Source organism: Perkinsus marinus (assembly GCF_000006405.1).
Source record: "Perkinsus marinus ATCC 50983 genomic scaffold scf_1104296931384, whole genome shotgun sequence".
NCBI classification, from domain to species: domain Eukaryota; phylum Perkinsozoa; order Perkinsida; family Perkinsidae; genus Perkinsus; species Perkinsus marinus.
This window is the reverse complement of record NW_003215766.1, coordinates 774,643-790,782: the sequence shown is the minus strand read 5'-3', so window position 1 is coordinate 790,782 and position 16,140 is coordinate 774,643. Positions and strand designations below refer to the sequence as shown.

General features: G+C 51.3%; 4 protein-coding genes across 4 annotated transcripts; 2 read left to right on the top strand and 2 right to left on the bottom strand.

The window, feature by feature from the left end:
* Positions 1-1,671: 1,671 nt before the first annotated feature.
* Positions 1,672-2,416, top strand: Pmar_PMAR005359 (ubiquitin, putative). Its single transcript, XM_002786606.1, has 3 exons — positions 1,672-1,776; positions 1,882-1,977; positions 2,061-2,416. The coding sequence occupies exons 1-3, from the start codon at positions 1,690-1,692 to the stop codon at positions 2,340-2,342; spliced, it is 465 nt and encodes a 154-aa protein (XP_002786652.1). The 5' UTR covers positions 1,672-1,689; the 3' UTR covers positions 2,343-2,416.
* Positions 2,417-4,049: 1,633 nt separating this feature from the next.
* Pmar_PMAR005358 (hypothetical protein) lies at positions 4,050-5,177 on the bottom strand (the record flags this gene model as incomplete). The annotated part of the gene is made up of 1 exon (XM_002786605.1): positions 4,050-5,177. The coding sequence occupies one exon, from the start codon at positions 5,175-5,177 to the stop codon at positions 4,050-4,052; it is 1,128 nt and encodes a 375-aa protein (XP_002786651.1).
* Positions 5,178-5,665: 488 nt separating this feature from the next.
* On the bottom strand, positions 5,666-7,560 carry Pmar_PMAR005357 (U5 snRNP-specific subunit, putative). The gene is made up of 10 exons (XM_002786604.1): positions 7,440-7,560; positions 7,337-7,399; positions 7,180-7,289; positions 6,853-6,965; positions 6,579-6,662; positions 6,436-6,530; positions 6,223-6,329; positions 6,092-6,179; positions 5,904-6,042; positions 5,666-5,854 (listed from the first exon to the last, which is right to left on the bottom strand). Exons 1-10 carry the CDS (start codon positions 7,543-7,545, stop codon positions 5,722-5,724), a joined length of 1,038 nt encoding a protein of 345 aa, XP_002786650.1. The 5' UTR covers positions 7,546-7,560; the 3' UTR covers positions 5,666-5,721.
* Positions 7,561-8,482: 922 nt separating this feature from the next.
* On the top strand, positions 8,483-16,073 carry Pmar_PMAR005356 (hypothetical protein; the record flags this gene model as incomplete). The annotated part of the gene is made up of 17 exons (XM_002786603.1): positions 8,483-9,499; positions 9,606-9,744; positions 9,794-11,074; positions 12,123-12,227; positions 12,340-12,454; positions 12,503-12,575; positions 12,628-13,029; positions 13,072-13,238; positions 13,291-14,405; positions 14,478-14,694; positions 14,747-14,905; positions 14,963-15,103; positions 15,151-15,367; positions 15,421-15,528; positions 15,577-15,705; positions 15,756-15,863; positions 15,912-16,073. The coding sequence occupies exons 1-17, from the start codon at positions 8,528-8,530 to the stop codon at positions 16,071-16,073; spliced, it is 5,610 nt and encodes a 1,869-aa protein (XP_002786649.1). The 5' UTR covers positions 8,483-8,527.
* Between the last annotated feature and the right edge of the window lie 67 nt (positions 16,074-16,140).

Here is a 16,140-nt window from a genome sequence, read left to right as displayed (position 1 = left end):
GTTGTAAGACCAAGATTTGATGAGCACGACTCTCTCTAAGGCCCTCAGTCATTGCTACTTCAACTTCAAGAGCATAGTGTACACATTACTTGTCCTTCATGTGAAACCTAGTGGGCTTCCTCACTGCAGGATTATCCCACTGCCTTTCTCCTCTGCTATACACAAGTCACCACTACATCCGAACACTGGACTACTCACAGGCGCATCCTCCCAGCATCCAAAGACTCTCTACCATAGGCATTGAACCGTATCTCAGGAGTACCCTTTGCTTTTCCCCAGTACTGAACGCAGCTCTCGAGTCATCAGGGAGGAGACGAAGTTGCATCAGACCTCATTTTCTCTCGCTCTTCGATTTCCCTCAGTTTCTGACGGGCCATACAGGCTTGTTCTTCCCGCTGACGTCGTCGCTCGAGGCTAAGTACCCGACGCTCCGCCTGTATCTGCTTAACAAGGCCGCGTTGTATCATCAGTGATCGGGACTCAGAGTAGCCCCTAAAACAATGCCATATCATTCCCGAAAAAGAGGTCATTCACTACGGCTCTGGGTATTGGACCCTCATCCTGGACTTCCGCTTCCGGGCCCCACTTGAATCCTCCCCCAACTGCTGTAGCAACTCTAAGGGGCCCCTACAAACTGAGATTCCCAACCCAAGTCGTCAACTTCCCCTTGCTACTACCCCGCCGTCCCCGCCGCCTGTGCCTCTCTGGTCCTCAGAAAAGTCCTCTGAGCTATAGACGGGCCACCGAAGGACCCTGCCTGCTCTAGAGGGTCATGGATTTGTAATAGAGCCCTTGTTGAGGGGTCATACATAGTGAACTGAGGAGATACCAGAGTGATCTTTACAACGACAAGCTGACCATTTTTCCCACGCCTCTGAACAAGCTCACACCTGAGCGAGAAAACCCCTCGGAGATAGTTATTGACATGACCCCGGTACGCAACAGGCCAGGCTAGAAGTAAAATACGGTTACAGCATTACATGTGTAAGTAGACGTACAAATCAATTACTGCGGCTCTTACACCGCATATACCCGTCGTATACCGGATCGTATATATCCACAGCCTGGTCGAGTTTGTATGGTTCGGCTACTGAGTTTGACTTCCGATCTACCCACCGACTAATCACCCTTAGATAGCGCGCCACTCTTACATGTACAGCAGGGATACATAAAGCACCAAGCCGGCCAAGCCGATGATAATCGAATATGAAAGATTAGCCTCCAAATCGAAGCATAGAGTGAGGATGTGTATGGCCAAGCTCAGAGTCCAGCAACAGAGACTCCCTCAGCTCTCCACACCTCCGCCTCGCATGTTGGTATCAAACACATCCAAAGGAACGAGGCAGAGGAGCAAGAGGAAGACTAGTTTGAACGCCACTCAAATGCTTTCACAAAAGAGCTAAACATAGTCAGTTTCGCAGTCAATGAACCCGAGCGCTCAACAGGTTAATCACGGCTAAGTATTTATCGAGCAAAATAAAGTTGTGGACACCCAAAGCATTCTCCACCCAAATAGAAGAGTGGATCGGGAGACGACGATACCACACCTTGCCCGCACGGGAGAGTCCATCAATGTGAATGCATGGTATCGTTCGTGCAAGTTGCAAGAAAAATTTCTCAAGAAGCGCTCGCCTCAGTCGCTATGCACCGATCGATACCTTTCACGAATTTGAGAAGCCCCCGTCAACCATGCAAGTTTTCGTCCGCTCACTTACTGGCAACACCGTTGCCGTCAACGGTGCCACTACTGTCGCTGATGTGAAGGCCCGCGTACAGGTGATAACACTACTCATAAACGGTTGAGCGTCTTCTTGCTGCGTGGTTCGAAATTGGTGTTGCCATCGGTTGTCGAGGATCGCATCGTCTTCTTTCGTTGCGTAGGCCGCTGAAGGCATCCCTGTTGAGGACCAGCGTATTCTCTTCGCCGGTGCTGCTCTCGAGGATGAGGTTATGCTCGCCCATGCCGGAATCACCGATGTAATACTATGGGAAAAGGACGGCTTGCAGTTGGGGGGGTGTTCGCACTGTGTATCTCCCGTCGTTGATTCGTTTAATTTCAGGATTCCGTCCTCGCTCTCAACTTGGAGCTCTTGGGAGGTGGCAAGAAGCGTAAGAAGAAGACTTACACTGCCCCCAAGAAGAACAAGCACACCCATAAGAACGTCAAGCTCGCCACTTTGAAGTTCTACAAGGTCGACTCCGATAACAAGGTCCAGCGCCTCCGCAAGCAGTGCCCTAACGCCTCCTGCGGTGCCGGTGTCTTCATGGCCAACCACTTCAACCGTTACTACTGCGGCAAGTGCTCCATGACTTACCTTATCAAGGGTGAGGACGAGGAGTAAATGAGTTGTAGCTAGTATCAGACACATTAGGCGCGAGCCTCTTGTGGGTTGGACAAGGCTTCCGGTTCGATTCATTTTCTTCTGTTGAGTTGCGTCATCGCGTCCACGAGAGAAGCTAGTTTCTTCATGCGATTCGTGGTTCCTTGAATGTCTACAGTCAAGTACATCTACATGAGATTTTGGAAAAGGCGAATCGAGATTCAGTCTCAATTGTCGTTGTTTCTGAATCACTGCTAATCATATATTGTCCAGGTTGTTTAGCTTCGAAGATCTTCCGTGGGGAGCACTAAAGTTGATACCTGAAATAAATCGCTGTATCCAAAAGCTACATAGCTGATTCTCAGTCGTCTGGAGTGTCTCGCCAATTCAAGATTTATGCAGGTGCACACGGATCGTTCACTTAGGATATTTGTATGTGATGCTGTATCGTTTCTGGATTCGAGACGACGGTAGAGTACAATGTAGAGTTAGATAACTGAGGCCGGCTTTTATTTGTGAGCTGGAGCGCGAATGTAAACTAACTCGGTTCCCATCACTTATCTCACGACTTCTATTTTTTGTACGAGGTACAAGAATACAGCTATCTCGGTCAAATTTCATGCGCGAAAGGCCTCACTCACCGCATTCAATCGCTCCATATGAGCTTCTGAGTATGCCAAGATATCTTCCACTAGACTCAGATGGGAGCTCATCAGAGAAGGGTATTCTTCGGGAGAGGAGGGCAACTTTAAGAACGGTCAGAGAGCTCGTAGGGTGCACGTTGAGGGTCGTATCCACTAGAATTCGTCATGCATGACGAGCCACATCACTCATCTCATAACTGTCTCTGATACCACTTTGAAGCTCTCCGATCGCTCCAAAGTTACGCAAACCGTAATACTATCCTTGGTTCTTCCGTTACTATTGCAACAATAGTAACAGAAGAACCAAGAAGAAAACTACGTTGAGTGAAGTTCCGTTGGACAGACGTTCTGTCTCCAGCGGCTACTTCATGCAACCCTCAACTAGGCCAGTAATGCTCCCCAAACTCAGCGGAAACATAAAATGGTTAGTGGGGCAGCGCTGCTGGCGTTCATATGGAGTTGATTGAACTTCGATTTTCGACAGCTCTGGATCCATTGCAATCCCGACAGGACACTCTTGTGGTTGTTACCGTTAGTTTACCGTCTAATTCGGCTGTCAAGACTCATTCACTATGAGTGGAATGGTGTTCTATTCGAACGCCACATGAGGTATTTATCAGCTCGAACACAACCGATCGAATGATGTCATTAGAATAAGACTCAATGAAATGGGGAAAGCATGAATCCTTCTCATCGAATGGATCGTCACAAATCTCCTTCCACCGAATAAACTGAGAGCACCCGGTGAGCGAAGGAAGACCTCAACTGACCAGCTCTACTTGTCGCACGCTCGTTAGAAGTCGGTCTCCAGCTGCGGACCACAACGGATCATCGAACGCTACTATTCATCACAATCACTACATGCATGGGTTCAAGAATTGACCAATACTTGAAAGCAAGACCATTGCTACACCAGAAAACCATTCATACGGGAAGGCCAGCGCTCTATAGTCACGAGAAGAGCGGCACCGTTCAGCGCTCCCTGTATCCGACAACCGGCACGATTCTCTCCATCTAACTAGAAGGTATACCATCACCAATGAGCAAACCCTCTCACTGCATTCAAGCTGCAACGGGAGGCTCTTCAGACGGGCTTCATCAAGTCCCAATACTTCATCGTAACACTATCATCATTATCATCATCACCAATCATGAGGGATGCTGCACAGTCTCTAACATCGGTACGCCATTCGCCCACAGCATTATCAAACACGTGGATGACAGAAAGGTCAATCCGGTTAAGCCAGACGATTCGGCTGTAAACCCCGGCAATTTTAGCATCCATTCCTTGCTTGCCTACACATACTTCGACTGTTGACCCATCATGACGGTACTCAACCCGGTCGCAGAAGTAGCCCGGCTCGAGAGTGTACGACGCGACGTAATCCAGAGTGGATTGGGCAGACCTCCGACACAGTACCAGAGCCGTCTCCCCATCAAAATAGGGAGACGACAGCATCAAGAACTGCTCAGGATCTTTGGGGTCGATCTTCACCTCGAGAGCGCACCGACGGAACTCGATCCCGGCTATGCCTGTACCCGAGATGGGAAAGGCCTCCCACATCCTCCTATCGCATGGACCACCCTCGACGACATTCACACGATAGAGCTTCCTAGGCGTCAATACAACGAGCCAAGGTGGCCAGGCGTCTGCATAGACGATATACTCGTCCTCTAGAGGCAGGGTCTCGTCAAGAACAGCCTCACCAGTGCGTGAGGTATACACCAGTATCCTTCGCTGTGAGTCGTGAAGGATGGCCCAATGGCCGATGGATGCTCGAAACATCAGACCATCGATGTCATGCAAAGGCAGGCATATAGTATAAGATTCCCTTAGCTGTTTGAACCTTTCCACTGTATAACCCGCGAGCCACCGTCCATGCAGGACATAGAGCACCGATGAGGCCATGTCGAGGAAAAGACGGGTGACTTCACCCTCATCATAGTCGAAAGGGAAGGGCACAGTGAGGACCACCTTAGAGCCGACCCCGATCACCTGCAGTTGTCCATCGGTTGCCACTATTAACTGTTTCCCCAAAGGCACGACATCATCGTACTGCAGGTCACAATAGTAGTCGACCTCGCCAAAGTGGCCGGGCTCCACCGAAATCCGTCGGATGATATCAGCGTTCCCGACCCATAATGCAACATGGCCATGCACGATGAACTCGATGTCCCCTGGTAGAGTGATATATCGTAAGCCATTGAACATGGCCCGCTTCAGTGATGCTGCGCTGTGCCAACAGCTAGCCAGTCGTCGCCATATGTGCAAGTCGTCACTATACAGGAGGCTCCCCACATAGTGCTTGCACGTGTCTTCAGAATACCGTCTGTAACAAGTATCTCGCCAGAAACGCCAACACTCGAAGTTGATTAATTGCTGGAGATTATGAGAGGTCATCGCTAGCCTGCAGGCGTCCCGAGCTGTGAGGTAATCCACGATGAGCGGCCACACGTCTCGAGGGAAAGTTGCCGACCGCTGATGGAGTTGGACAGAGACCATTATCACAGGAAAGGTAACTGAGTCGCGATATGGAGCAAGAGTGTCATGCTCCTATGTTACATGATGCCGGCAACTAACTAGGCGAGAGAAAAATCGATTTCCTTTGAGCCGTTTCCGAAGAACAATACCACTTGAACTTCCCGAAAACAGATGAAGTCCTCGAGATTTTTCCCACACAACCCAACAGAGCAGTGAGCCTTATGAAACAGGGCAGTAGAGCGGCTGCATACTTCCCCGTGACGTTCCTCATCAATCAAGCTAGTTCTCCCAAATAGATAGTCCTATCGCTGGAGGCACTGGCAATTACGTAACGCTCCGAGGGATGGAAGCACACCTCGTTGACCGATCCTGTGTGGCCAGGCAAAGTATAGAGGATCTCTCGAGACCTGTAGGGGATAGAGAAGCCTCATTTTGAAACACAGATTTGCCTCTTACCTGACATCCCACACATTCACCACTCGCTTAGCATTGCCCGTAGTGAAGTATTGGTCATCAGGGCTCCAACGGACACGAAGCAGGTTCCGCTCAGAGTTGTGCTGAACGCCTCGAGTGAAGTGATGCATCAACCTCTGACCTGGTGACACCATCGGTGACACACCCGAACAGTTCACACTCAGACTTACTATCGTGAACAACAAAAGGTCGAATATCCCATAGCTTCACCGAATTATCCATAGAGTTGCTGAGCAGGAAGTTGCCATCGTTCGATACCTGCCCGGTTGTATTAAACCACTAGCATGCCTTCTCAGCCTACCGCCAAGCCAGTGATAGAATCATCATGCTCAGGGCCAAGCTCAATAACGTTCTGCTCCGCCTCCATGTTACGGATATCCATCGAGAGGATCTGGTTGTCCAAAGTGCCTGAGACCACATATTGCAAGGGAGCCTTCATTCTGTTCTTCCGAACGAGAGGAATAATGATAACTCTTAGCCTCAATTTTAGGTCAAGACTTTCCCATGGACCCACCTGCGAATATCCTGGTGGCGGTGTCATCAAAGGTAACAGATAGGACTTGATACTGGTGGTCTCTAGTCTGTACGCACCGACGGACGCGGAGATCCCTGCGGGCATAAGACCGAGTACAAGGCTGTGGGTGAGAGGAGTCTTACCATAACTTGATACTACCATCATCACCAGCAGACACCGCAAGAGGCACTCCTCTTCGCGACACTTGACATGAATTCACCACCGCCCTGAACACCACCGCACAGCGTTCCATCACAGTCACGAGCAAGCCTTTCGGAATTCGAACAGTGAGATTCCCTTTCTATTGAGGTGAAACGGATCGGAAAAATTCACACTGGAAGGCCGCCTATACGGACGTACCAGTACGGCCACGCTAATGTTGTACAGGAATGCTCACTGACCCCATCATACTACTACCCGTGGCCTCGCAGCTTCTTTATACGTTTGCCCTCTTCCACATCCCACAATGCTACCGACTTATCAGCACTACAAGAGACTATCTTATTCGGCTCGGTTGAGCTCCAGTGTGCCTGTCCATTGATAGCAACATTATCTACACTCATCCAACAATCGCAGCTAAACATGCCCGTCCCGGCCTCAGATATTCAACCCAAGATTCAACCAAATGAAAATCTCAACGCCACAATCCCCTGTCCTTAAGAATGGCTGAGGAACAACCACTGATACCAGTACAACTACTCCCACCAGCCCGTCCCTCATCTTCGCGACTACTACTACTACTACCTCTAAAACAGCATTCTCATGGCCTTTAAGAATACACCAATTGTCACAATCACCGTACACCTTCCAGACCAGTATGTTCTTGTCAAATCCACCGCTCGCCAAGTTGGCGCCTATCCACCAACCGAGTGCACGATACAACAACGGCCCACTAACTCACCATCAGGGCTGAAATCACAGCAGAAGACCTCAGCTTCGTGACCCGTGAGGAGCATCGTGGGAGCTGAACACAGACGTCTCTTCAGACTCAACAGCATCCGTACCCTGCAGTTTGGATCTCCTGTTGGCCTCTAGAGGCTTTGATAGTACACTGCTTTCCTCACCACCAACGGCAAGGCTTTGCTGTACTGTGGAAGCTACCAAGGCCATGGAGATGACGACAACTGACGGGACAACCGCTCGAACCACTCAAAGGGGCCGAATTGATGGCAGGTAGGATATTCCAATACCACTCTCTGTCATAATGACCGACATAACTTATGCGCTATCCCACAAAGGCGAGTGAGCTAATCGAACGAACAGTCGTCACAGGAACAGTCCGTTCCGAGGATGCTGGGAGAATTCAAAACAAATGGAGGTTTACACACCAGAACGGAGATACCTCTCGAATCACTAACGGAAGACGGAGCGAAGCGACTCGACGACAAAAACTGATTTATAAAGCGATTTTCGAACATTCACCGTCAATGCCAGCTGTTCAAATGGGGCGGCTGCGGTGTAAAATTGTCCTGGCCGTCCACAAGAAACAATTTGATTCAGCCTCGAAGTTCCATCAAGACCGTACAGGTCCCCTCGAAGCTCGGCAGCTGAAAAACAGAACAGTAAGTCGCCTTCCTAGCCTGCAGTTCACCACCACCACCCTTAGCAGCGGAAAGTCTCCCACACATAATCGACAGGCTTTGAACACTGCATGGCCCCATCACTCCTGCCCTGACAGTATTCCCAGACCCATGAATGACAGTGGACTCCCTTCATCTGGAGCTCTCCGATATGTTTTCGCAACCTTTGATCACGGTGACTAGTTGCGCACTATGTAGACTCCCACTCCAATAATATCGCATATCCTCGGCCCTTTGTTAAAAATCAAAACCATCGGCGAATAACCGGGCGAGCGCGGTGTTTTATGGCGCGTGACAAATTTGGCGCATGCGTGCGGGTGAGTACCCTGTCGTCAAAAATCGCATGTATCATTAATGCGTAACTATACATTGCTTTCTGATGCTCCTGATGCTAGAAGAGAATCCTTCTGTTAAGTTAACTATGTTGTTGGAGCAAAAGGGACGGTGAAGAGACAGTTGTCGGTCAGTATAATTTATTTTAAGTCGGCGTTGTCCTCGCGCGCTGCAGCTGCATGCCAAGACCTTCTACCACTCTCTACCCGCTCCTCAGCAAATACAACGCCCAACTACTAGACCTCCTCAAGGGGGAGTTCAGACCTGTGGAAACCGCTCATATCCTCCGAGTCATCTACGAGGACTTTGATGACATAGTGAGGTCCACTACCAGCGCCGCTCGGCTTCTGCCACTTATTTCGTCGCTATGCGCTGTGTTGGCTCGGGTGATGATGAACCGCACCATGGGGGAGAGGTCGGACCTGCCGGCCCTATGGCTGTTGGAGACTCTGTCGAATATTGATCCAGAGAGCAAGTTGGGGGACTTTATTCTGAATCAAAGGTTGACCCTCAAGAACAATGGTACCAGCCTCAAGCCAGTGGTCTTCAATAGAACCATGTCTATGGATGACCTCCGTCATCAGTGGTTTCACATTGCTGAACGTACAGCACTTAGGCATCTCCCTCGAGACTTCGACCTTACCTCGGCTGATGCTTATGCGTATGTCTCTACTTCAGCTGCTGAGGGCCAAGTGGAGTACCTACCACCGGGCCTAGTCAGTCTGGCAGGCTTCCAACAGCAGAGTGTTGTTAACGTCTACCTTTCCTCGTGGGTCTATCCCGACTTGTTTACACCAGACAGAGCAATCGCTTGTATGCGCATCTTGGCGGTCGCGATGGAGGAACACATCTGCAAGAAGCAGCGTCATCACGACATAGTTACATGTCGCTTCCCTAAGCCGTTCCTGGACCGGGCAGGAGAGGCGTTGGTCGAGGACCTTCCTAGGACTGTTAGTATGTACTACAAAAGTATCTCTAGAGACGATGCCGATACTATGGTGAAGTTCACTGGGCGACTGGTGCGTTATTTGAGTTGCCACGAGAAGCCCGTCAGAAGGGGAGAGCAGGGTATGAATCGGATGAAGGCAGCTCTGGCTTTAAGAGAACTCAGATTTGGTAGCAAGGAGGCATTTGCTGAAAATATCAGAAAGGTAATAATTGCTCGAATTGTGGTCACGCAAATGGTTTTATAGTAGTAGTAGTAGTAGTAGTAGTAGTAGTAGTAGTAGCTGATTGCATTACTTTCCTGTTGTTCAGCTGTATGATGCATGTTTCGATGTGAAGGATACGACCGCATTACGACTTACCCTAGTACGATGTGGCTTGGAGCAGGCCTGCAGGGCTGTCCGTGCACTGGGAACTGATCAGAATATGAACCTCTTAAGGCAGGCATGTGGTAGTGCTCATGGTCGCGTGAGGTCTGTCATTGGAGTTAACATTGTCAGATTTACTTCACTATTCTCCGCCTATAGTATCCCCCCGGCAGCCGTCGACTCGAGCGACTGCTCAGAAGCCGCCGGAGATTCGCACGTCTCCGCGGTCTACAGTGGTCCCTAACGCCCCACCAGCTGAAGAGGTTTTTACGCCTTCCGAGGGTGGTGAGATATCTCCTGTTATGGCTGAGGACGAGCCGTCAGCGCCCCCATTGAAGGGAAAGCCGGGGCCCACTTTGGATTCACTACCGGAGGCTTATCGGTCTATGGCTTCCACAACGGTACCGCCTACTACGGATAGGCTACGTACTGATACACCAACTTATTATGAGGAGGCTGAGAGGAAGTCTGGAGGAATGGTCAACACGGGAACGCTCTGTTATGCCAACGCGACGTTACAGGTTCTATCCCGGCTACCGGGCATTTTGGATGATGTTGGAAGCGGGCCCATCACAAGTGCATTTTCGGGCGTAGTGGAGGAGCTCTCAGCAGTGGAGCCACGGTTGACGAATGCCGAACCTCTGCTGGTGGCCCTAGGGTTGCCCTTAGACCAGGAGATGGACGCTAGTGAATTCCTCCTGAAGCTTTTGGATGGACTATCGCGTGAAAATGACGGCAAGGGGAGCTCATTGGAAAAGATGATATGTGGAGAGATTAAGTGCACGACACAGGTGGACTGTCCTGACCTGACCTGCAATAGTAGTACGTTGATATCGAGCGACACTTTCACAACGCTACCTGTTGCTATGTGCGACTGTGGTGATCTGCGCTCGGCCCTGATGGAGATGTTTGGCAAGCCTAGTGTGGTGGAGGGTGAGGTGAAGTGTGGGTGTGGTAGGGCTACTAGAAATGGTACGGCAATACGTCGGAGTTGGTTGGATTCGGAGAAGCTCCCCTCGGTACTTGTCTTTGTTCTTCAACGATTTGCTGAGGATGGCCGCAAGAAAACGAGTGGGAGATTTCTCTTCTGCCAGGATTTGAACGCACGACCTCTCACAGAGAACAGGATAGGCTCGCCGTTCTTGTACGATCTTGTTGGTGTCGTTTGCCATGAAGGGCAGTCCTGCGACCTCGGCCACTATGTCTCCTATGTCCGCAGTGGTGGATTGGAGGACAGATTCATGTCGTTCGACGACACAACTGTACGTACAGGCTTAAGGTTTGGTCCTATAGTATGGGAAACTGCTGCTTCTGTGTACATGTTGGTCTACAGGCGGAAGACCTATGGAGTTGATGATGATGCTACTGAGGAGAAAGAGGCGTATGACAGCAGTAAATATCATTCGGCTACTAGTAGTAGTAGCGGAGCGAAGTAAAAACTTTTACTCCATTTTTCACTCGCCCCACTAAGTACATTAATCCGATTATTGATGATCGTAATATCATTGTATGGATCAACAACTTTCCTCTCTGAAGAATCGTCATTGGTCCTCGTTCATGATACCACGGGTAAGCCCAGCCGGCCTTTCTCATGGGCTTCAGGTTGGCTCCGTCTAGGTGTATGACAGTCGCCTTGGAATAATATCTTTTCTGTCTCACATTTGTAGTTGTTGTGGTGTTGTAGTGAATCCTGAGGGTCCGTCAGGCGGTGGTGGCTTCCCCGTACTACTACTCCTTTTTGACTATATAATGTTCTACAAATTAACGCTATTGGATTCATCGCTGATCACCTCTCTATGTGCAGTAGGCGAGAATGCAGTTGCGGTAGCTAAAGGGAGTCGGGTGGAATACTGGAGTACTCCGTTACGGTCGGCCGACGAATCTGATGGGGGTTCAGAGACACTGGCTAGCTTGGATGAGACTAAGCTGGTCAGAGCGGCTGTTAGGGACCTGAGTTCAGAGGTAGTACTTGGGAGAGTCGGGGATAGCGGTGGACGTGGTGACAGGTGCGACATGTCTCCAGCAGTGGAGACGATCTCATACTGGCCCTGTGTGTTTGTGGCAGCGTTGTGGGCCTCCGGCTCACCACCGAGTCCTCTTGTATGGTTATGGTGGTGGAGTTCAGAGCTCCACGACCGTCTCGAGCTGCTGATGGAGTTAGCTTAGCCTTGCAGGATCAATTGACAGCACCAATGTGAGCAGCAGCTCCTAGTATACTACTGCTATTAACATAAATGTTCGTATCAATCGATCACTGTGGAACCGCGGACTCCTCCCCTCAAAGCCTGTTAGTATGGGTCTATGCCCGCCTTCGTATGGTTTAGACATATCTCACATCGCGTGCAACCATCAGGAGCAACTGATCTCGCGTCGCTCAGGTATGTATTCCCTGGTGCCGTAACGGAGAGTCGATCCTTCATAACTCTAGACACCGTTGGGAACTTGGTATTCTATTCTGCAGGCAGTGGCGATGTGGAGGGCGGCGAGGATGATAGTATGGGCGTTTATGGCGAGGCTCAGGGGAAGACCGAGGCCCCTGTGAAGATGGACACAATTGCTCAGGAACGTAGGTCTCTCATCTTGTGGAAAGGCTCATAGCGTTTCTCGGACAACTATCGTTGCTACAGTTGATCTTATTCCCACACAAGAGGACGTTGAGTGACATGGGTTCTCTTCAGAAGCCAATTTGGTGGTGTTTGACGCTAAGCCGTTGAAGGGAGCGTCTGGTCTGGCCTGTCTCGTGAAGTGGCAAGTCGGTGATAGTTCGGATCGAATAGAGGAAGGAGTGGTCAGGTTAGCAGGGAGGGCCTCCCAGGGGGAACTCCAACTGGTATTTGCCAGGTACCCGTTAGATGGGGAGCACTCACAGACAGTCATGGCTAGGTCTTTACAGAACTCAGTGTTCTGCGAGCCGGTGATAATACTATATAGTGCTTACGCCATGGTGGGGATGATGTCCTTTGTAGATCGTAGATGGCAAGTGTGCAGTGGCTACCACGGGCTCCTCGTTGGCCATCATCGACTTCGCCACGCCCGGGTCTGATCCGGTCGCCATTCCTCTCCCATCGGGGGTTGCAGCTACCACCCTCCTGGCCTTCCGTGATGGCTTTATGTGCGTACTCACCAGCGGAGCGGTGCACATTTACTCGGCTGATGGTCTCTCCAATGCTGTGATGGCCTTGGATGCCACTCAACCCGTTAGAATGATGACGTGGGTGCCAGCACTGGAGTGTGCTGTAGCCTTGTGTGGGGACGGACCACAGCTAATGCGGCTACTTAACCCGGTCACTGGAGAGATACCACCCGAGTACGCCATAGAGAATCAAGACGAGGAGATGGCCTCGTTGGGGCCCATAACCGACCTCAAGGTGAGTCCTCAGTCCTCGTCAATGCTATAAAGAGCTGATCAGATGGTATCGATGCTGGATCGGCAAGCGGCGACCCCGGCAACTCTACCAGACGACACGATGGCAGTCGGCTCTCCTAATGGTAGCGACAACGGTGGATCTAGGCTTAGTCAGCCAGCCTGCCTTGTCTTATCTGGTCGGGGTCAGCACTCCCACCTCCGTGCTCTTGCGTGAGTTTTATCCTGTACTGGATCCTATTTTCTTATTCACCTAGTCGTTTAGGTATGGCGTGGGTATGTTGAAGCTGGGCTCAACACCATTGCCAGGTAGAGCCACGGCCGTGTTCACGATAGAGGATGAGGTTCGTACTCGCTACATGCTCATCTCGTTCGTGGATGTAACGCTGGTACTGCAGCTGACAGGCTCGGGGGTGGTCGAGGTGCCCCCAGGCGAGGCGGAGTTCGTCACTGGTCTCCCCACTGTGTTTGCCTGTCAAGGGGTGCAGGTCACTCCAGCAGAGTGCAAGCTGGTGCCGAGAGGAGGTGATTGGCATCCCCCACGTGGGTGTCGGATCGCTGCTGCCTGCTGGGATGGTGGTTCGCTCATCATGGTGGCCCTAGGAGATGGTGAGGTGCGCCATCGTGGCCGTGTGGTGGCCCTAGCTATCGATGCACCGGGCCTAGTCAACGAGGTTGGCAGCTTCGACACCGACACTGAGATTATGACCGTGTCAGCGGCCCATGGGCTGTTGGCCCTGTGTACCAGAGGGAGCAAGGTTGCAGTATATCGATACGAAGAGCAACAGGGAGCTACCCAGCTTGGCTTCCAGGCTCTTACTGTAGCCAACGTTAGCAGTACAGTAGAGACCATTCACATGAACTATGTCGGGGGGCTCCACTCATTGTACCTCGGCCTCACCAATGGGGTCCTCATGAAGTACTCAATGGACCCTGATCTTGGCTCTCTGGGAAGGCAGCGGGCAAGGTTTCTCGGTCCCAAACCAGTTCGCCAAGTTACCACGTTGCCGGACGAGACCACGCTAGCCCTTGGTGCTGGTACATTCGCGTGCCGGGCCTATGCCCGACCCAATGAAGATTGGTGCGTGCCGACCACTGGTTATGGAGTGGATGTACCAGTTTTCGTGGCGCCTTACGTTACGGAAGCATGCCCCACAGGAGGGGTGGTATACCTCTGTGATCAGGACGCGGGGTCATCAGCTATGGTGTTGGGGAGTCTACTGCTGCCTGTAGAAGGCCACTGGTCTGGCTTCCACGATTTACTCGAGCCAGTTAGCCTCGGCAGGACCGGTCGGAGAATAGTTGTACTAGACGCTCATCCTGAGGGGGAGCCAGGAGAGTTCGTCATAGCAGTACTGGCTAGAGATTCAGCTTCCAAGGGTAGTAGTAGTAGTAGTAGTAGTAGTAGTAGTAGTAGAACGAGGAACATCCTGGTGGTTATTGATGTCTTAGGTACGCTGAATGAAGGAGGCTCTGTCGTGCATCTCATAGGAGGACGGACGTTTACTATGTTGGCTACTCTCAAGTTCCCGGCCAACGAAGAGTGCCTTTGCATGTGCCCGATAGTGTCCAAGACAGCTCTAGTATCCCAACAACCTCCAGTGCTGGCAATGGGTATCCATCGGAGAGGGACTGAGGCAGGAGAGGCTGATAGCTACTCGATAAGACTGTCAGTATCTCTCATGGTGGCTAGACGGCTCTTCTATGGCCTCTTGAAGCAGATACACTTATTTCGAGCTCGAGCCGGCCCCGATGACTCACCGTCGTTACGAGCTGCAGCTGGCCAAGGAACAACCTACAGAGGCGGCCATCATCACTATGACGGCCCACGGCGATGGGGCGGGGCTTTTGGTCAGTCTAGCCAACGGCACGCTGGCACTGTAGGTAACCTAGGTGCGGATTCACAGTGAGGTGTTCTCATCGAGGTACAACTTTAGAGACCGACTGGAATTGACACGGCAATCGTGGAACAAGATGGAGGCGCCGATTTGGCTCCATTGTGATCATGATGAGAAGTGTCCGGATCGGATCTACTCTGCCGCTCGTGCTCGAGGGGGTCTACAACTGCATGGCATAAGGTTGGGACGCTGGCTTCAGTCAGATAGGAGGGTTATGGTCTTTTCAGAAAGCGAGATTGGTCCCTGCATCCACTGTGTAGAGATTTTGGTGGCCAACTCGGTGCACAATTCGCATCGGCCTGCATCTTTGACCGTGATACGGTCATTGTGGGTGACAAGCGTGGCGGCCTCACGACCATGCGGGTGCCTGGCCACATAGCAGCTGACGAGAAGAGCGACCTTGCTGGATACCCTATGCGGATGCCTCTCGAGATCTCGGCTTGCGTACTACGCTGTTGTACATTTGGCCGCAACAGTCAGCTTGTGTTACTCCTCAGTTCGAACCGTTGGCGCATATCACTCTGGGCTGTGATATCCCTACGGCAGTATGTGCAGTTGAGACGTCTTTGCTCGGCGCTCTACCTCAATGTATTGTGTATGCTACGGTAGGCATGCCCAGCTGTGCTCAGTCTGATGATGCCTGTCTGCTGTAGATTCGAGGGGCCATCGGAGTTCTGGTGCCGTTGCCAGACCATGGGAGCGCGATGGGCGCTGGTCCGTGGAAACAAAGGGCACAGGCGGGCAACATAGAATCCTTCGCGGACTCACCACAGTTCCTATCGGTAAAGAACCTCTGTGACAGTCGCAGTTGTTTCTGACCTTCCTCATTCAGTACTTAGAAGGGCTCTTCCGTTCTTGCGTGTGCCCAACACGACCCAGTCAGCGACAGCCGTTACAGCCTCCCTCCACAGGTGTTATCGATGGCGATATGTGTGAACAGGTGCGAAGCTGGTGAATGTCATGTTGAATGGTCATGATGGGCTGTCAGTTGATCGGTCTTGACGGGTCCAGTTTGAATCCCACGGTCCAGCAAGTCCTCCTAGAAGCGGGGATGCTTCCAGAGGGCGACACTCAGAGCGTTGCCGACCAGATAGCGGCCTCGTTGGACAACCTTCGAGGGGTCATGGCTACCGCCGCTTTCCGAGTTTGACGTTTTTACGTGAGGTCTCTGGTTTGGTGTTTTTCTCTTGTGTTGGTCATGGATGAAGGGAAGAGGT

Excerpts from the sequence above, each read along its gene's own strand:
- Pmar_PMAR005359 (XM_002786606.1), top strand. The coding sequence starts at position 1,690 with ATGCAAGTTTTCGTCCGCTCACTTACTGGCAACACCGTTGCCGTCAAC. Across the intron at positions 1,777-1,881 it reads ATGTGAAGGCCCGCGTACAG|GCCGCTGAAGGCATCCCTGT; the intron begins GTGATAACACTA and ends TTCGTTGCGTAG. Across the intron at positions 1,978-2,060 it reads CCCATGCCGGAATCACCGAT|GATTCCGTCCTCGCTCTCAA; the intron begins GTAATACTATGG and ends GTTTAATTTCAG.
- Pmar_PMAR005357 (XM_002786604.1), bottom strand. The coding sequence starts at position 7,545 with ATGGCCTTGGTAGCTTCCACAGTACAGCAAAGCCTTGCCGTTGGTGGT. Across the intron at positions 6,663-6,852 it reads AAGAAGCTGCGAGGCCACGG|GGCGGTGGTGAATTCATGTC; the intron begins GTAGTAGTATGA and ends GGTGGTGTTCAG. Across the intron at positions 5,855-5,903 it reads GTGAATGTGTGGGATGTCAG|GTCTCGAGAGATCCTCTATA; the intron begins GTAAGAGGCAAA and ends TATCCCCTACAG.